This window comes from Aotus nancymaae, unplaced genomic scaffold, assembly GCF_030222135.1.
Source record: "Aotus nancymaae isolate 86718 unplaced genomic scaffold, 86718_ANA_hifiasm-v0.15.2.pri h1tg000008l, whole genome shotgun sequence".
Taxonomy (NCBI): Eukaryota; Metazoa; Chordata; class Mammalia; order Primates; family Aotidae; genus Aotus; species Aotus nancymaae.
In genome coordinates, this window is record NW_026988419.1 from 4,948,127 (window position 1) to 4,969,479 (window position 21,353).

General features: G+C 40.6%; 1 protein-coding gene across 1 annotated transcript in view; it reads left to right on the plus strand.

The window, feature by feature from the left end:
* DNER (delta/notch like EGF repeat containing) overlaps window positions 1-21,353 on the plus strand; it is a 362,737-nt gene that overhangs the window by 324,713 nt on the left and 16,671 nt on the right. Inside the window, exon 11 of the mRNA XM_012434038.3 lies at window positions 14,663-14,794. Within this exon, the coding sequence (XP_012289461.3) occupies window positions 14,663-14,794 (132 nt within the window). The remainder of the gene's footprint in view (window positions 1-14,662; window positions 14,795-21,353) is intronic.

Genomic DNA, 21,353 nt, shown 5'->3' on the forward strand with positions numbered 1-21,353 from the left:
TCTTCTTTTGTAAAGTATCTGTTCATGTCCTTCGCCCACTTTTGAATGGGCTTGTTTGTTTTTTTCTTGTAAATCTTTTTTAGCTCGTTGTAAATTCTGGATATCAGCCCTTTGTCAGATGGGTAGGCTGCAAAAATTTTTTCCCATTCTGTTGGTTGCCGATTCACTCTATTGACTGTTTCTTTTGCTGTGCAGAAGCTGTGGAGTTTGATTAGGTCCCATTTGTCTATTTTGGCTTTTGTTGCCAATGCTTTTGGTGTTTTGGTCATGAAGTCCTTGCCTACGCCTATGTCCTGAATGGTTTTGCCTAGGTTTCCTTCTAGTGTTTTTATGGTGTTAGGTCTTATGTTTAAGTCTTTAATCCATCTGGAGTCAATTTTAGTGTAAGGTGTCAGGAAGGGGTCCAGTTTCTGCTTTCTGCATATGGCTAGCCAGTTTTCCCAACACCACTTATTGAACAGGGAATCCTTTCCCCATTGCTTGTTTTTATCAGGTTTGTCAAAGATCAGGTGGTTGTAGATATGTTGTGTTGCCTCCGACGCCTCTGTTCTGTTCCATTGGTCTATATCTCTGTTTTGGTACCAGTACCATGCTGTTTTGATTACTGTAGCCTTGTAGTAGAGTTTGATGTCTGGTAGTGTGATGCCTCCTGCTTTGTTCTTTTTGCTTAGAATTGACTTGGCTATGCGGGCTCTCTTTTGGTTCCATATGAAGTTTAAGGTGGTTTTTTCCAGTTCTGTGAAGAAGGTCATTGGTAGCTTGATGGGGATAGCATTGAATCTGTATATTACTTTGGGCAGTATGGCCATTTTCACGATATTAATTCTTCCTAACCATGAACATGGAATGTTTCTCCATCTGTTTGTGTCCTCTCTTATTTCGTTGAGCAGTGATTTGTAGTTCTCCTTGAAGAGGTCCTTTACATTCCTTGTTAGTTGTATTCCTAGGTATTTTATTCTCTTTGTAGCGATTGTGAATGGCAGTTCGTTCTTGATTTGGCTCTCTTTAAGTCTGTTATTGGTGTATAGGAACGCTTGTGATTTTTGCACATTGATTTTGTATCCTGAGACTTTGCTGAAGCTGCTTATCAGTTTCAGGAGCTTTTGGGCTGAGACAATGGGGTCTTCTAGATATACAATCATGTCGTCTGCAAATAGAGACAATTTGACTTCCTCCTTTCCTAATTGAATACCCTTTATTTCTTTTTCTTGCCTGATTGCTCTGGCTAGAACTTCCAGTACTATATTGAATAGGAGTGGTGAGAGAGGGCATCCTTGTCTAGTGCCAGATTTCAAAGGGAATGCTTCCAGTTTTTGCCCGTTCAGTATGATATTGGCTGTCGGTTTGTCGTAAATAGCTTTTATTATTTTGAGATACGTTCCATCGATACCTAGTTTATTGAGGGTTTTTAGCATAAAGGGCTGTTGAATTTTGTCGAAGGCCTTCTCTGCATCAATTGAGATAATCATGTGGTTTTTGTCTTTGGTTCTGTTTATGTGGTGAATTACATTTATAGACTTGCGTATATTGAACCAGCCTTGCATCCCCGGGATGAATCCTACTTGATCATGGTGGATAAGCTTTTTGATGTGCTGTTGTAATCGGCTTGCCAGTATTTTATTGAAGATTTTTGCATCTATGTTCATCATGGAAATTGGCCTGTAGTTTTCTTTTCTTGTTGAGTCTCTGCCAGGTTTTGGTATTAGGATGATGTTGGTCTCATAAAATGATTTGGGAAGGATTCCCTCTTTTTGGATTATTTGGAATAGTTTCAGTATGAATGGTATCAGTTCCTCTTTGTATGTCTGGTAGAATTCGGCTGTGAACCCATCTGGGCCTGGGCTTTTTTTGGGTGGTAGGCTCTTAATTGCTGCCTCGACTTCAGACCTTGTTATTGGTCTATTCAGGGTTTCGACTTCTTCCTGGTTTAGGCTTGGCAGGAGGCAGCTGTCCAGGAATTTATCCATTTCCTCCAGGTTTTCTAATTTATGTGCATAGAGTTGTTTGTAATAATCTCTGATGATGGTTTGAATTTCTGTGGAATCTGTAGTGATATCCCCTTTGTCATTTTTTATTGCATCTATTTGGTTATTCTCTCTTTTCTTTTTTATTAGTCTGGCTAGTGGTCTGTCTATTTTGTTGATCTTTTCAAAAAACCAGCTCCTGGATTTATTGATTTTTTGAAGGGTTTTTCGTGTCTCTATCTCCTTCAATTCTGCTTTGATCTTAGTTATTTCTTGTCTTCTGCTAGGTTTTGAGTTTTTTTGATCTTGCTCCTCTAGCTCTTTCAATTTTGACGATAGGGTGTCAATTTTAGATCTCTCCTTTCTTCTCATGTGGGCACTTATTGCTATATATTTTCCTCTAGAGACTGCTTTAAATGTGTCCCAGAGATTCTGGTATGTGGTGTCTTCATTCTCGTTGGTTTTGAAGAACGTCTTTATTTCTGCCTTCATTTCATTGTTTATCCAGTCAACATTCAGGAGAAAGTTGTTCATTTTCCATGAGGCTGTGCGGTTCTGGGTTGGTTTCTGAATTCTGAGTTCTAACTTGATTGCACTGTGGTCTGAGAGACTGTTTGTTATGGTTTCCGTTCTTTTGCATTTGCTGAGGAGTGATTTACTTCCAATTATGTGGTCAATTTTAGAGTAGGTGTGATGTGGTGCTGAGAAGAATGTATATTCTGTGGATTTGGGGTGGAGAGTTCTGTAAATGTCTATTAGGTTTGCTTGTTCCAGGTCTGAGTTCAAGTCCTGGATATCCTTGTTAATTTTCTGTCTCGTTGATCTGTCTAATATTGACAGTGGTGTGTTGAAGTCTCCCACTATTATTGTGTGGGAGTCTAAGTCTCCTTGTAAGTCTTTAAGAACTTGCCTTATGTATCTGGGTGCTCCTGTATTAGGTGCATATATATTTAGGATCGTTAGCTCTTCTTGCTGTATTGATCCTTTTACCATTATGTAATGTCCTTCTTTGTCTCTTTTGATCTTTGTTGCTTTAAAGTCTATTTTATCAGAGATGAGAATTGCAACTCCTGCTTTTTTTTGCTCTCCATTTGCTTGGTAAATCTTCCTCCATCCCTTTATTTTGAGCCTTTGTGTATCCTTGCATGCGAGATGGGTTTCCTGGATACAGCACACTGATGGGTTTTGGCTTTTTATCCAATTTGCCAGTCTGTGTCTTTTGATTGGGGCATTTAGTCCGTTTACATTTAGGGTTAATATTGTTATGTGTGAATTCAATCCTGTCATTTTGGTGCTAGGTGGCTGTTTTGCCCTTTGGTTGATGCAGATTCTTCATTGTGTTGATGCTCTTTACCTTTTCGTGTGTTTTTGGAGTGGCTGGTACTGGTTGTTCTTTTCTATGTGTAGTGCCTCCTTCAGGAGCTCTTGTAGAGCTGGTCTGGTGGTGATGAACTCTCTGAGTTCTTGCTTGTTCACAAAGGATTTTATTTTTCCTTCACTTATGAAGCTTAGTTTGGCTGGATACGAAATTCTGGGTTGAAAGTTTTTTTCCTTAAGGATGTTGAATATCGGTCCCCACTCTCTTCTGGCCTGTAGGGTTTCTGCTGAGAGATCTGCAGTGAGTCTGATGGGCTTCCCTTTGTGGGTAACCCGACCTTTCTCTCTGGCTGCCCTTAGTATTTTCTCCTTCATTTCAACCCTGGTGAATCTGATGATTATGTGTCTTGGGGTTGCTCTTCTAGAGGAGTATTTTTGTGGTGTTCTCTGTATTTCCTGGACTTGAATCTCGGCCTGCCTTGTTAGGTTGGGGAAGTTTTCCTGGATAATATCCTGAAGAGTATTTTCCAGCTTGGATGCATTCTCTTCGTCACATTCAGGTACACCTATCAAACGTAGATTAGGTCTTTTCACATAGTCCCATATTTCTTGTTGACTTTGTTCATTCCTTTTTACCCTGTTTTCTCTAATCTTGCCTTCTCGTTTTATTTCATTGAGTTGATCTTCGACCTCTGATATCCTTTCTTCTGCTTGGTCAATTCGGCTGTTGAAACTTGTGCATGCTTCACGAAGTTCTCGTGTTGTGTTTTTCAGCTCCATCAATTCGCTCATATTCCTCTCTAAGTTGTCCATTCTTGTTAGCATTTCGTCAAGTCTTTTTTCAAGGTTCTTAGTTTCTTTGCATTGGGTTAGAACATGTTCTTTTAGCTCACGGAAGTTTCTTATTATCCACTTTCTGAAAGCTGATTCTGTCATTTCATCACACTCATTCTCCGTCCAGTCTTGTTCCCTTGCTGGTGGGGAGTTGTGATCCCTTGTAGGAGGAGAAGTGTTCTGGTTTTGGGTGTTTTCATCCTTTTTGCGCTGGTTTCTTCCCATCTTTGTGGATTTTTCCACCTGCTGACTTTGTAGTTGTTGTCTTTCTGATTTTGGTAATTTTAAGTCTGCTGTGGCAGAACTCATAAACCCCCTGCTCTTCCCCCGAGGTGTTCTGTCCCAGGGAGTTACTGTTTTATGATGTTCCCCTGTGCGGTTGCTGTTTTCCCTGCCCACAAGGTGGCAGCCTAGTCACACTCAGGTTGCAGAGGCTTCGCTAAGCTGCTGTGGGCTCCACCCAGCTTCCGTGTGAACTTCTGGGTGTAGTTAGAACTGCTTCCGCTATGTTGGCCCGCCCCTGTAGTGACGGAGTCTCTGTAGTGGCGGATTGCCTTGGTACAGAACAGCAGGGTGCCTATGGAGAACGCCCCTCCTCCACAGAGCTGGACCGTCCCGGTTTCAGTTGTGTTTCAGGTCTTCTTGCTGGGTAAGAGGGGACACCGTCTCATCTGATCTGCCTCCGGAGCCGCTGCGTTGGCTAAAGCCGCGGCTCTGAGATTCGTGGCGCTGGCCTGGCTCCCCGTTTCAGCTCCCCTTGCTGGCTTATAGGGGACTCAGACTCTCTCACTTTATACAGTGAGCTGTTGCCTCAGGGTGCCGGCCCAGCGGCTGCGCCGTTCAAGCCAGCGGCGCCAGCAGCGCTGGCGACCCGTGTGGCTTCTCTGCGTGTGAATCTCCTGGTCTGTGGGCAGTAAAAATCAGTCTGGAAATGCGGCGTCCACTCACCCTCTGTGCTTTCTCTCGGAGCTGCATTCCCGAGTTCCTCCTAAGTGGCCATCTTGGATCTCCGCCTTCCTGTTACTTTTTATCATTGATATCTGGTTTGATTTAATTATTGTCAGAGAACACTCTATGATTTCAACTCTCCTAAATTTGCCGAGGTTGTTTCATAGCCCAGAATATGATTTATATTGGCATATGTTTTGTGGGTCCTTGAAAAGATTGTGCATTCTGTTATTCTTGGGTGGTTGAAGTGCTTTGGAGGGTGGAAGTTCATGCTCTCCACATGGCCTGTGGTGGCATGGGTGAGGGGAGTTTATTTGGTAGTGTTTGACTGGAGTGGAGCAGTTACTATCTATAAATTTTTTGTCTTGCTAGGCTGCCTCTATCTTGGTTCTTTGGTTATAGAGAACAGGCTTTCGTGGGAGTTTTGTTTTCTGCATCTTTTGACATTTCTGGGTTGCTGCCTTCTCCAGCACCTAATCTGGAATATATGAGACCAGAACTCGGAGCGCTCACCATGATGTTGTTCCTTGGGTCCTGAGATTACTCTCCAGTTTGTCTCTTTCTCTCAACTTCTTGGAATTTTCTTATGTTTATTTTATGTACAATGTCTAGGGTTTTTACTTGTACTTTGTGGGAGGGGTAGGGAAAATATATCTGCTCCATCTTTCCAAAAGCAGAACCTTACTCCGGCTGTTTTTAGGAGTTTTCCTTTACTACCATGTTTTAGCAAATTGATTGTGATATTCCTGTTTGTTTCACAGTGGGCAGGTCTATGCAAACCCACCCCCAAAGTCTGAGGAGCTAATGATACCTACCTACAAAATGGCACAATTCCTTCACACTTAGACCCTCCGATTTCAGTAGTTACTTGGTTTTGCTCTTCCCTCATATTGACTAGCTTCTTGGTAACCAGAGTCTCAGCGGTACTTTTTTTCACCCTGGCATAATTTTCCCCTCTGTAGGTTGTTTTGAGGCTGGTGACCAATGCTCAGACACACCCACATCTGATCTTGGTTCAGCCTCAAAACCCAACCATCACTTTCTTTTACTTTTATTTTAGCTATTATAGATCACAATTACCAAGGGGTTGAATATTTCACTTTTTCCTTATTAGTTTGCATTTTCTTATGCATCCAGTCAGCCACCTCCCCGGGAGTTAAATTCCTAAGTTTCACTCCTAACTTTTACCTTTAGCAACTGAGTACAGCACAGCTGGGCTCCATACCATGGGTGGTGACCACGTGACCACTGTGGAATCAAAAATTCCTCATTCCCCACCCTTTTATTCTTTCTGTTTCTGTCCACTTAGTTTTACCTATATTATTTTTTTCCTGTACTTTGAAACAAACTTTAGCCTCTAAACTAGAAGATAATATTTTTCCATATTAACTAGTATTTTAACTCTTTCTTTAACTCTTAAAATACTGAAAAAATATTGAAACTAGCTTTATCACATATTACTAAAGTCATATAAACTAAAAGGCATTTGAGTTGGTTTCTATCTTCCTGATAAAATATTTGACCGAAGCACTTACTTTTCTTTAAGCCAATTAATTAGAGCTCTTTTATATATTTGGATAGGGATATATCACATACACATGGCACATATAAACATATAGACATACAGACACACAGAAGCAGATCTTATAGATTTATAAGATTTTTCATTTGCCAGTTTTCAAAGTTTCTTTCCCCCCTTTAGACTGTCAGTCATTTCCAAAGAAATGACTCTTAGGTAAAACAAGGGAGGAAATTTACATCTCAAAACAGAGAACTTAGACTGCCATTGTTAGCTGAAAACAAGATTGCCAGGAAAAGTGTCTTCTTTTCCACTCAGTTCGTTTCTTAATTAGATTATTGGCTTTAGGGTGGAACTCTTTTTTAAAAATGTATTACTTTTTTTTAAGACCTTGTCTTGCTCTTTTGCCCAGGCTGGAGAGCAATGGTGCCATCTCTGCTCACTGCAACCTCCACCTCTCTTGTTCAAGCAATTCTCCTACCTCAGCCTCCCAAGTAGCTTTGATTACAGGCATATGCAACCATGCCCAGCTAATTTTTTGTATTTTTAGTAGAGATGGGATTTCACCATGTTGGCCTCAGGTGATCTGCCCGCTTTGGCCTCCCAAAGTGCTGGGATTACAGGCGTGAGCCACTGCACCAGGCCCAGGGTGGAGCCCTTTAAAGCACGCAGTTTGTAGGGCTATACCATTGAGAAGGTACAGCAAAAAGGCAGAACTTTAGATCCCTCAAAACCAAGGATCCCATTTTACACTGAATCCTGGATCTCCCAAAAGAGGGAAACACCACAGGACTGGACAGTACAATGCTTCCACAGCGTACGTCACTGCAAGGACTTTCCCCTGAGGCTGGTGGGCAACTCAACACCAATTAACCCACTCTGCAATCAGCCCATCCCCCATGGGTGTCTTATCCCACAGTAGGCCATGTTTCTATAGTCTCTAGGTACCCAAACCACACTTTTTTTTAATCCAAATGCCCAAAGAAATGAGTATCCCTTTGTAGTAATAATCATTTTCTGCCAAGTGCCATCAAGCACCTCTAATACTGTATCACTTGCGACCGCCAGTTATTACACATGGCAAAGGCAAGTCCTCTCATGGTACAAAGTAATCTCCGGGACCACCAAAAGCCAAACAGATCAGGTAACACAATACAAAAGAGAGCAGCATTTTAGACCCGAGAGGAATTTGTCTGCTTATAACTCTTGGGGTTTGTTGGAAACAGATGCTCGCTGTTGCAAAGAAAAAACAGCACTGAGACAAAGGACCTCTCAGCAAGCAACTTTTACTTTTCCTTGCTAGTCATCTTGCCACAAGAGTACAACGAACAAAGGAAAATGCATTTGGGGTTGTTACTGCTGTGTCTGATCTCCATTGGTTGGAGCCAGACCTCACAATCTAAACTAAAACCTGATTGGCTAATAACTTAACACTTTTTAAAACAGGTAAGGGGCATAGGCTGCAAGTTGGGACATGCCTGTGAGCACTTCCGGCACAGATATCTTGTTTAAAGTACAAAGACATAGAATATACTACACGCCTGTAAGCATGGCATGTCTAACAGCTTACATAGGATAGGACTTAACAGAGGGTTATTAGCAAGTTTATTCTTTAACAAGAAAGGAAACTTTAAAGAGGAACTTTTCTAATTCCCACAGGGTTCCATAAAGAAAAACAGAGGTACCTCCCCAAAAGAGGAGTATTTGGTGCCTCTTTTCTGTCCCCAAGGGATACCAGACTGTCAGAAATTCCTTTTTGTGATTCCCTCATGTAGTATCGAGAGTGGCAAGAGGAAGGAGGGACAGACAGATGTAAATGGAGAAAATAGAATTCATTTCACTGAGAAGTTTTACGGAGAGAGAACAGAGGCCTTAAAACAATGCAGATGTATATTTGACAATAGAGCTCTTTAAAAAATCTTTTCTAATTTTAATTCCTCCTCAACCCATGTTACTTTGCTTTTGCTGCTAGCTGGGGTCCTGTCCTCAATGGCTGCAGAAGTGACCACGTTAGAGCAGTGACTACTCGTCACCCTTCCTTACTATAGTGTGACAGATGGCTCTCACTTCACAGTCACACTAAACACACTGGCATTTTTGGGGTGTCCCTGTACCCACACACAAGCATCTAAAAGGTGAGCCACAGCACTTCACATAGAAGTGGCTGCCACCTGGGATTTCCCACACAGACGCTTCATTCCTTTTGCCCACCTCTTGGGCTTTCGGCTCCTGGCCTGTCTCACCACTTGTTCCATCGTGGGCAGACCTCTGCAAATCTGCCCCCAAAGTCTGAGGAAGCTGAGAGGCTGAATAAAGAGGCTGACTTATCAGGTTTTATCAAAAAGAAATGTTTAATAAGAACTTAACGAAGAGAAGCCTCTCTGTGTCTTGGGCAGTGGGGAAACAAGATGGTGGATCCCCAAACCAACACCATTACCCTTGGGACCCTTATAAACCACAGGGGAGGTAAAACAAACCTTGAAATGAATTAATTAGGTCAGCAAGTTACTTACCTGACCCACAAAAAGTCCATTACTGTTTTTTAAAAAGACAGTAAAATTCAATCACTCAACAACCTAATCAGAGGAGGTACATTTATTAGAAGGGATGTGCAGGACAATCGAAGTATGATAACATCAAGATTGTCTTGATTGAAGGGCAGGATTTATGCTATCTGTTTTTGCACAAGGAATAATACACAAACTGGAATCCTTAGAGGCATTCCTGCAACTGGGGTTAATCGGAAGCCAACATGGTAGATCTGCATCCAAAATGCAGTAGCTTTGGCTTCTGCACTGTGATGTGATGTGATGTGATGTGTGTGTGTGTATGTGTGATGTGTGTGTGTGTGTGTGTGTGCTGGGAGGAGGTTTTTGGTATTTATCCTGCTTATGGTTAGTTGCACATCTTGAATCTGTGGTTATAGTTTTCATCAAACTTGGAAATTTTTAGCCATTAATTTATTAAATATTATTTTGTCCTCATATCCTTTCTCTAGAATTCTGAGTACATCTGTGTTAGACTGTTTAAAATTGTCCAATAGGTCAGAGTCTCTGTTTAGTTTTTTTTTAAAGTCTTTTTTCTTTCTGAGTTTCAGTTCATTGGGCTTTTCTTTTTTCTGTTTTCAACTTTACTAATATTTTCTTCTGCAGTGTCTAATCTACCTTTTGTTTGTTTGTTTTTGAGATGGAGTCTCACCCTGTAGCTGAGACTGGATTGCAGTGGCATGATCTCGGCTCACTGCAACCTCTGCTTCCCTGGTTCAAGTGATTCTCTTGCCTCAGCCTCCTGAGTAGCTGGGATTACAGGCATGTGCCACCACACTCTGCTAATATCTATATTTTTAGTAGAGACAGGATTTTGCCATGTTGCCCAGGCTGGTCTCAAACTCCTGACCTCAGGTGATCAGCCCACCTTAGCCTCCTAAATTGCTGGGATTACAGGTGTGAGCCACTAATCTACTATTAAGATCATTGAGTTCTAAAAACAATTTCAGATATTGTATTTTTCATATCTAAAAGTTCCATTGGACTTGTTTTTATTTTTCATGATTCTGTTCATTTTTTTAATATTTTATTTTACATTTTGAACAAATTTCTTGTCTGCTAGCTCCCATCTGTTATTTATGAATCTATGTCTTTTGGCTGGTTTTCATGCAGTTATGGGTCACATGATCCTGCTTTGTTGCATGTCTGATAATTTTTGTTTGAATGATAGTCACTGTGGATTAAGTTGTTGAATGATTGAATTTTATTGTCTTTTTTTAAAAAGCAATGGACTTTTTTGTGTCAGGTAAGTAACTCGCTCACCTAATTAATTCTTTCAAGTTTGTTTTACATTTTGGGGAGGTGAATGTAGAGTAGCCTTACTCTAGGGATAGTTTTGCCCCACTCGTATGATGTGATCTTTTGTGGCTTCACTGAATGTACTGGGTAATTGATGAAATAGTTCCACTCTAGCTGTGCAAATCTGAATATTTCTTAGTCCTCTGTGAGTTTGGGAACTGTTCATCTGTCATTTTGTTTGTCAAGCCTCAATTTACACACACACAGTCTTCAGCAACAGTTCAAGGGATGCAGCGATTTCTGGTGCTCATTTTCTGCATGGTTCTGTCTTCTGTTGTAGTCTTTCCTACAAATTAAAGCTATTGGCCTCCATGCACTCTGATCTTTGTCTTCTAAAGTCAGTGAAACCACTGTGTTCTAAATTAATTTCCAGGAAGAAAGCCAGGATGATTGTGGTGCTCAGCTGTTTTATTTCCCTTCTTGCAGCAATTACAGTCATGGACTTCCTGTTGTCCAAAATCTTCATAGTGTTTTTTTTTTTTTTTCAGATATTTCATCTAGTTGTCTAGTCATTTACAGTGGGAAGGCAAGATAGCTTCCAGTTACTCCATCATGATAGAAAAAGTTTGAAATAATTTTTAAAACTCACTTCATCTTGAATAAAATCTTAGTGAATTATGAAAGAGTTATCATTCAGTACCCATTCAGTGCCTGGCACATAGGAGGTATATATTTAATACTAGATATTATGATTATAGTAATTATCATCAATATCTTTTAGTGGGGACTCTGTTAACCCAAAGATTCACTAACAGTGGTGACTTTGGATGGTTTTGTCTTTTTGTATCTCCTAATTTACCCAAGGAAAGCAAGCAGAATCAGTATGCTTCAGATGTATGGTACCCACTGCACATACCTATTGCCTCATAGAAAATAGTACATTAAAAAAAAATTTGGCTGGGCATGGTGGCCAAATCCTAGCTCTTTGGGAGGCCGAGGTGGGCAGATCACCTGAGGTCAGGAGTTCAAGATCAACTTGGGCAACATGGTAAAACCCTGTCTCTACTAAAAATATCCAAAATTAGCTGGGCATGGTGGCACATGCCTGTTATCCCAACTACTGGGGAGGCTGAGGCAGGAGAATTGCTTGAACCTGGGAGGCAGAGGTTGCAGTGAGCTGAGATTGTGCCACTGCACTCAAGCCTGGATGACAGAGTGAGACTTTGTTTCAAAAAAAAAAAAAAGAAAGAAAAGAAAAAGAAAAGAAAAAATAATTATAAAAGATTTAAAGTTCAGACCTTGATTGTTAGCCTTAGTCAAGTAGAAATTTTACTTTGTATTTTCTTCATAGATGTTATTCAAGAACAACAGTGATTTAAGAATAATTTTTTTTTCTAACTCAAATTTAAAAAGAGCCAGTGAGCCAACTCAAAAATCAGTTGGCTCAGGGCAGCCAAAGCTTAAAGATTTACCAGTTAACTATGAGTAAAGAAAGATAATACTGTATACTATGAACTCTTCTAATAAAGTAAGTTAAAATGAATATTGATTGAGAATGGAATATCGTGGTTGAAATGCATATGAAAACATAATGCTGTTAATATGGGGAAACAAATGAAGCCAAACTTATTTTCTATAATTCATAGTGCATCTTCAAACACTTTGCATAAGATCAATAGCAAAAAGCATGATCATTATAAGGCAGAGAAAAACAGTCATCCTTGGGTGTCTTCCGGTTGAAAATTCCCTTGAGAGATTCCATCATTTGAGTCACCTTGTATTCCTGTTGCCAGTCATCATAAAGCATAGCAAAGTCCTCAAACTGAGAGCCAGTTGAGGAATAACTGATTCAACTAGATGCATAGAAGTGTTCCTCTATAAAAGAGGCCATTAGAATAAACCCAAAGATATCTGAGAACTGTGCATCACTCCAGAGTTCTGCCAGAGCACATGTTGCAGAAATAGCTGTCAGCGAATTGGCCCCTGACTGGTATGGGGTTTATTTTATTAATTTGCATCATTTAATCCCCAGTGTAACTCTAAGAACATTATGGTGATGAAAACTAGAATGGGATAGGTTTGGCTGTAGTTGGATTTTAGATACTGTATTTGATAAATGTCTACAGAAAGAGTTCATCCTATTTTTTTCCTTGCCATCTCCATTCTTACCAAATCTTTCCAACCTAGTGAGTCCCAAGAACAGACAATTCTAGGGACCTTGGCCTTCTCCTGACAATGTTAGAGCCCCTTAGTGATCTGAAATTTAAGACATGCACGGGGTTGCCCTGGCCCCTGATTGTGGCATTTGCCTCTTTGGAGAAGCTCTGGACTGGAGCAGGCCTGGATGGACTGAGCTGATAGCCCTGAGACTGTACTGTTTAGGAAATTAAAAGCATATGTCGTTGACGTTAGACTTCATGAAGCAGAGTGGGGCTTTTGAGTTTTGCAGACCATAGTAGTAGGGAAACGTGAGGCTGTTTCTGTAGCAATTCTTTTAAAGGAAACAGGGCATCTTCATTTCAGAATTTGCAGTGTTCAGATTGCCAGCTAAAGAAAGCTTTTTTTTTTGTAAATATCTCTAATTACTCTTATCTTCCTAAATGGTTGGAAAGTAGTACTGACGTAGATACTTGTCGAGGTCTTTGATTTTACCCTTTTAACATTTCTCAGCACGTTCTTGGTTATATGTCTCTTCAACGAGTCTACCATGTAATGCTGTTTGTGATAGCTTAATCTATGCCTTTTTCCACTGAGTGATTGCTCCGCTAATAGAAAGACAACCTTTGAAATAGTCAACCAATCTCATGTTTTTTTCTATTGATGTAAGTGACCATATTTAGTGCAGGAAACAAATTCACATATATATTATACGTGAATTATAATCAACCTAGTAGGACCTAGAAGTTGTAAATGTTTCATTGAACAGATTTTATTTAAAAACAAAACAGTAAGATGCCAGGTATAGAAACAGTGTGAAATAAAACAGACATGGATTATTTTTGTGTGAGGTTCCTCCTCTAAAATGATCTGAGTGACATAAAGTGGTTTTATAAACATGAAGTAAACAAATAGCAGATAGAAAAGCAATTTAATGCTAATTAAGTGAGCTCAGAAGTAATCACCTGAGTGTATGCTGAAACATTGCCTTTTGAAAATGGACAAAATATCTGATTTTGCTCATATGCTTTAGTCTATGACCATAGCAATGCTAGGAGTTTTGTTTTCTCATCACTATCTGCATTTATCTAAGCAAAGGAGGGCTTATTTAAAAAATTTCTTTTTCTCGTTTTCAAACTTTCGAGAGAGAGAGAGTGCCTCAATTTGAAATATCCTCTTCTCTTCAGCTTTGATGAGATGCCTTTAAATTCAAGAAGTGTATGCATTTTGTCTTGACTCATAATGATAGCTTTAAAATCACTTGAAGATGGCTTTGTTCTAAGGTACTGTTTGAATCACTGTGACATCAGCTCTGGATCCTGGTTTGTTGTTTCTATCAGGTTCTCTCTGAAGCACGCAAAAGTGTCCTGAAAAGTTGGGTCTAGCCAGGGTCAGGAGCTGAAGGTCACATTCTTCCTTATGGGAGAATGACAGTCAGCTTCCCTGGGGCCACCATTTCTCAGAAAATATTAGGTCAGATTTAGACTAACTCCTGAGTTCACAGCTTCTCTCCTTAGGTGGGCCTGATGCTCTTCCTGAGCATGTCAGGTCCCCCCACTTCAAGCAGAATCACATTCAGGGATTTGGAACGTAAAGTAACCTCTCCCAGTTGACTCAGGCTGGGTGCACAGCTATGTCCTAGAACCATCCAGACAAGAGTCAAATGTCCAGTCTCACACACTCAAATACTTGGCTACAGAATGATCATAAACTGTGAGTTTTCAGCTTTCCGGAGTTCCAGAAAAATAAATAATGATATTCAGCTGATGAAATCCAACATAAAATAGATTTCTTTAATAAAATCAAGACCCCAACTTCACTTTTTCTGATCAGCCTGGAAAGATTTATTCAGGCGTGGGAATCGACCTCACTTAACTCGCTAAATGAAGCTAACTAGTTAAGTAGACTAAAGGGAAGATTCTTTCTACTAGGGCTATGGATATATTTTTTCGTTTTTCATTTTACTGAAGATCCCTTGTCTGGAATTTTCTGAGAGTTCTGTGCTTTGTACAAACAGCAGGTTGGGCTCTGTTGCTAGAGGCCATGACCCCTAGCCTTGGATCTTTATTTTTTGGCCAGAAAAATGACAGAAGCCATGGGTGCAGCGGTTTCACCACTGCTTTTTCTTATCTCCCTAGGGGAAGAGTGCGACATTGACATAAACGAATGTGACAGTAACCCCTGCCACCATGCTGGGAGCTGCCTGGACCAGCCCAATGGTTATACTTGCCACTGCCCACATGGTTGGGTGGGAGCAAACTGTGAGATCCGTAAGTATTTCTGCAGCTCAGCCACTGCTATTTAACATTTATAGCTGTTACTAAAGCATTTTCCTTCAGCAAGAAGATGCCGACTGTGACCAGAGAGCTCCCATGTCACTGACAGATGAGGCAGTGAGTCCCAGAGGGACAACCAGAGCTCCTCCTGCCCCAGTTTGGTGCTCAAAACCCTGTTTAGCACGTGTGCCCCCTGCATTCTGCCGCCCCCGCTCCTTCCTGAGTCTGAAGCCAGCCTTTCCCCAGGATGAGAATTTTTAGATGTCATCCAGAGTTCACTGCTACTCATGCAGCCAAAAATGTGCTGAACAGAAAAGCATTAGAATCATATTAAAAAAATAGAGTCTTTGTGTTGAAAATTACGAAACACAGAGAATGTAAATTCCCTTTTTATTTATGTGTTCAAGTGTCTTCAAATGTATTAAGTTCCATCTATTGCCTGGGGAAAAGTCCAGTGAGGACAAGCTTAAAAGAAAAGCTGAAAAACGTTTTGGGCTGCTTAAAGCTGAGGAATCTCTTAGGGTGAACTAACAGAAGTTTGGTAAATGTCATAATCAAGATTTTATATATAAAAACAATGTATCTACTAGGATTGAAGTGAAAATGAGAAATGACGTGGAATCGAGTTTTTATTTTTTATTTTTATTTATATATTTTGAGACTGAGTCTCTCTCTCTCACCAGGCTGGAGTGCAGTGGCACAATCTCAGCTCCCTGCATCCCCCGCCTCCCAGGTTCAAGCGATTCTCCTACCTCAGCCTCCCGAATAACTGGGACTACAGGCACACGCCACCACGCCCAGCTAATTTTTGTATTTTTAGTAGAGATGGTGTTTCACCATGTTGGCCAGAATGTTCTCGATCTCTTGACCTTGTGATCTGCCTGCCTTGGATTGCAGCTATGTGTCATTACATACAGATTACAGGCATGAGCCACTGTGCCCAGCCAGAATCAAGTTTTCAATTGTTTTGAAACTGTTAAAGATTCCACTTTGAAAGATATTTTCTTCTTCTTTAAATTAGCTAGGGCAGTTTGATCTTTCATAGCCGAAGAAAGCTAAGCATGCTGACTTGGCCTGATCTGTGTGCTGTCTCTATCCCTTCACTCTGCGTCACAAGACCAGACCCTCACTGGTGGCCCTCGCTGCCTATGGCTGCATAGGGTCATCTCATTCTCAGTGCATGTCTGACGTGAGGGTGGCCAGTATTAGGAAACTCTCTTGTCCAAATGTGGACCACATTCTCTGACATCAACTTGACCAACTTGACCACATTCTCCAATGTCAATTTGACCAACTTGATAAGAGGCTGAGGATATGATTTAGCCTCTTACCTGCTCACTTAGTGTTTTTCCTCTTGGTTCATGCAGCCAAAGTGTGAAGTGTGTAATTATTATAGGGCTCCCCCTTAGCATTCTCAAGTGCTCCCATACAGGCTTAGAATTAACTTTCCTTGCTAAAGATGGGTGAGAAATACTCCCTTGTTAAAGAGAGAGACAAAGGACTGAAGAGGATTTCAATGATAAAATTGTAGAGACTGTAGTTTGTTGTAGGATCTTAAGTCCAGCCTGGTGGAATCTGCTGGCAGAAAGGATTCCAGACTGGGGTCAACAGGACCTTGGCTCTCATTCTGGCCAAGCCACTCATTGTTATGGCTGCGTGCTAAGCCTCAGTTTACTTTTCCACAAAATGGGACCAGCTTTCATTCTGAAGTTTAGTATGACAAATTGACACATTTTATGTCTTGGGGCAGAGTAATATCTATTTATAGCTTTAAAATGGGATTCATGGAAATAAATATAAAGGAGAGTATAGATGAAAAGTCAGGAACACACAGGATATCATCAAGAAATTTTGAGGTGAGATCCTATCTTTGTAAAAAACCTAAAGTTTACTTCTTCTGGTGATGATAATATAGGCAAAACATGGAATAACAAAAAGGAGCAAAGTTCAAGCTCCATCATGTTCTGTAACCTGGATAAACAAATTTACCTCTGAGAGCCTCATCTTTCTCACTTGGTTATAGGAAGGCTTCCCGTGCAGATTGCTGCGAGGATTAAATGAGGCAAATGTGCAGATTTCTGCTGTTCAGTAGGCACTAAAAATGCTGGTTATTCTTTCTTTTATTTTTTCTGTACTACTGTAGCTCTTAAGCTATGAGCTACTCCCAGGGAGGATTAACTCCAGCAATTATCTTTTTAGATGCTGCCTACAGCCCAGGACAGTGGCTATTCTGAGTGGCTGGGTGTGATAGGGCCCATTACACATCTGAGTACACACCTGGACTCTTTGTTCACTCACTCTATCATTTTCCATTTGATGATCTCATTTATATTTCTCTATGGAGCCAAAGGAATTAAAACTAAATTTCATTACAGATTAGGCTCTGCCAGGTCCCAGCATTGGATATTTCTAATCATGAGCTGAGTATATGGAAAGGAGATCACGTGTATGAGGTTTGCAGGTGACACATAGCTGAAGCCAGTGGCTGGTGTCTAGAGAACTGGATCTGAATCAATGGAATGAATCCTAGGATCAGGAGTGGATGCAGAGTTTGTACAGTTGACGGGGCAGGGAAGCTATAAGAGGCTTCTAGTCCTGCATGAGCCATGGAAACCACAGACTCTGAGGTCTCTTTCTAACCCTGAGCATCTATGATTTTCAGAAACCAAGAGGCGGATGCCTGGGTATCACAAAGTCTGGTTGGTAGATCTAAACAGGAAAGTTCAGGCGTCCACAGAGAACCATGGCCCACATAGCTACATGGTGCTGGAGGGCTGCCGAGTCATCCAAGGAAGTGAAGGAGTCTTCTATTAACCTGATCACTGCCTTCAGAGGCCACATTGCTTGTCTCTCTTCCTTGCTCCCTCTGCTGTAGCCAGTGTCCTGCTTTTTCTTCCTTGAGTGGGTCAAGGTCATCCCTGCCTTCAGGAAATTTGCCCATGCTGTTCCCTATGCCTGGAGTTCTCTTCCTTCAGATCTTAGGACAGGTGCCTTCTTCTCATTCAGGTCTCAGTCCAAAGGTGCCTTCCCTGACCATCTGTATTAGTTTCCTATTGCCACTGTAACAAATTACCACACATTGAGTGGCTTAAAACAACACAGATCTATCACCTTACAGTTGTGGCATTTTACCACTTTTGGACTGATCACAATTTTTTTTTTTTAATTATAAAATTTGGAAAACATGCCTTCCTAAAATCAAGGCCTAAAAATAAAAAATTATATAAATCTTTACATAGCAGCGTTGATGTGTTTTGCTTTATCTGTAAAAGATTTACAAAGTTAGAGTTCTAATTAACCTCACTGACTGACAGTTGGCCAGTTTTGTATATCAAACAGTTGAATCTATGGTTAAATACAGTTAAACTAATAATGATATTTTGCAGTTGAGAAATAAGCAAATAGGCTATCTTAGATTTATGCATTCAATCAGGAATCGGTGGTTCTTTATTGTCAGGCATTGAGTGTAGTTCTGGTATGTAAAGGTTACTGAAACATCCCCTGCCTTTGGGAGCTTGTAATCTGAGGGCAGATTTGAATACGTGATGAGTCGCTGTAAGGTTTTGCACAGCCACTTCTAGACAATCAGGGAAAGGGAATATAACTCTTCCTGGGGCCACAGGTGAACTATAGATGGATGTCTTGGGCCTCTTCCTTTAACAATAGGTGGAATTTAATAATGTTTAAAGAAACTTATCAAATGATTATAGTATATGGGCAGTTCTCATTATACAAATAGGTTGGCTTCTTTGGTTCTCATTTTAATGTAAACGAAGATGTTTAAAAAATGAAACTAATTAATATCTCTCCTTATCCAGATCCCCACCTCACTACTTAAAGGTAACTATTAGACATTTACTGGATATTCTTCTACATGCATTCAGTCAATAGTTAAGTTCCTAGTTTCTCCTATCCAAAGGAGACTTTTTTGCACACTCTTCAACATACTGCTTTTATACGTAACAGTATATCCTAAAGATGCACCCACACTGGCCTATGCAGATCTACATCACTTTTTAAAATGCCACATGGTTTGGGAGGCCAAACCATGGTTTGGATCACGAGGTCAAGAGATCGAGACCATCCTGGCCAACATGGTGAAACCCTATCTCTACTAAAAATGCAAAAATTAGCTGGGCGTTTGGCACACGCCTGTAGTCCCAGCTCCTTGGGAGGCTGAGGCGGAAGAATCGCTTGAAGCCAGGAGGTGGTGATTGCAGTGAGCCGAGACCATGCCACTGTTCTCCAGCCTGGCAACAGAGCAAAACCCTATCCCCCCCGCCCCCCCCAAAAAAACCCACATGGTATTTTCATTCTTTAGCATCTCCAAAATTTATTTAATCAGACCCCCATTGATAGATAATGCATTTGGGGTTTTTTGCTTTTTAAAGCAATACTAGAATTAATATTCTTATATATGCAACTGTCTTAGTTTGCTTGCAACACTACAACAAAATACCTTACAGTAAGTACTTGCTCACAGTTCTGGAGGCTAGGAAGTCTGAGGGCAAGGTACTGCCAGATCCAGTGTTTGGCGAGAGCCCATTCCTCATAGGTAGGGCCTTCTGGCAGTGTCTTCACATGCCACCAAGGGCAAGGTGGCTCTCTTGGGCCACTTTTATAAGGACATTAATCTAGTTCATGAAGGCAGAGCCCTCATGACTTAATCACATGCCAAAGACTACATCTCTTAATTCTATCACTTTATTGATTAGTGTATTAGTTCATTTTCATACTGTTATAAAGAACTGCCTGAGATGGGGTAATTTATAAAGGATAGAGATTTAATTGACTCACAGTTCAGCATGGCTGGGAAGGCCTCAGGAAACTTACAATCATGGCGGAAGGCAAAGGGGAAGCAAGGCACCTTCTTCACAAGGCAGCAGGAAGGATAAGTGTTGAGTGAAGTGGGAAGAGCCCCTTACGAAACCATCAGATCTCATGAGAACTCACTCGCTATCATAAGAACAGCATGGGGGAACTGCCCTCACGATTCAGTTACTTCCACCTGTCTCTCCCTTTACACATGCGGATTATGAGGATTGTGGGGAATACAATTCAAGATGAGATTTGGGTGGGGATACGATGCCTAACTGTATCAATTAGTTTGCAACGTTTGAACTTGGGAGTCGCATATATTCAGACCACGGTAACATCTTTGTGCTTACTTATGTGAGAATATCAATAATCAAAATTCTCAAAAACATAATTGTCAAATTAAAGGGTTTTTGCATTTAATGTTTTGATTTTGGTTGGTGATTATCTTTTTTTTTTTGACTTTTCATGAGAATTTCAGTATAAATCGGCTCTTTGCCTTTTAGAACTTTTCCCCTGGAAAGCAATGGTGTTGTGGCCCATGGGTAACTTGCAAATCCCACTGAATCCATAATTACCTTTAGTATATGCTTGAAACACCAGAAATGTATCCTCTACTTCTCAGGGTGGGATTGTGGCTAGATGTGGGGAAAGCATCCTGACTGAGTGGCAAGAATGCTATGGTGGAGTTTTGTGGTTGATAACTCAATTCTGTGAGTTGAGCTGGTTTTGAATTCTAGCTCCTCAGATATTTATCCCTGGGCTGGAAAACAAGATCTCTGAGCTTCAGGCCTTGATAAATGGGATAGTAAATTTAAGGAATATAGTTCAGTGCCGGGTACGTAGTAGGTGCTTAATAAATGGTTGCCTTCATTATCATCATTAGCTGTCTTTCTCTTCGAACAACTAGAAGTCTCTGGGCATCTGCTGGAAATGAAATTTCCCATCTCTGATGGCATCTTGGTAAATTAGATACTTTTGGGTGATTAACTAATTTTCTATAAGTATGGAATATTATGGGCTACAGACATTATATAGATAGGTAGTTGTTATTGATGTAATTCAATCTTGATTTTTTTATTCCAAAAAATCTCATGAAGCGGAACTTTCCATTGTGTCTCTGAAGAGTACTGGTGGACGTGTATAGCATAGGGAAATGCTTTTCAGGCCTGTTGAGTGCAACCCACAGTAAGCAATATGTTGATGCTGCATGTAACCCACAGACTAGTATACACAAAACACACACAACATAAAATAATACTTAACTTTTTATAAGTGTGACAAACTCTGAAATAGTTCTCTAAATTATTATTTTTTAAAATTGACTCTGGCTCCATTACATTGATTTCTGTAACCTACAGTTTGGAAAACATTGCTTATTGATTGAAGTATGTGGCTTTAGAACCAGACCACCTGGGCCTAAACTCAGGGGCTACCACTTACTGTGTGTAACCCGGGGCATGTAGCTTCGCTCTCAGAGTCTCGGTTGCTTCCTACATAAAATGAAGGTAATAGCAGTGTCTATCTCAAAGCATTATAGGAGGAATAGGCAAGTTAACACCTTAACATTTAGAGTGTCCAGCACAAATTGAACCCTCAATAAATATCAGCTCTTATTAACTAAAATGAAGAGCTAAACATCCAAATTTAACTATTTGACATAACTGCTTGAGTGTCTTAAAAGTACCTCCAATTTATTTATTTGTTTATTCAACTTTTATTTTAGATTCAGGGGGTA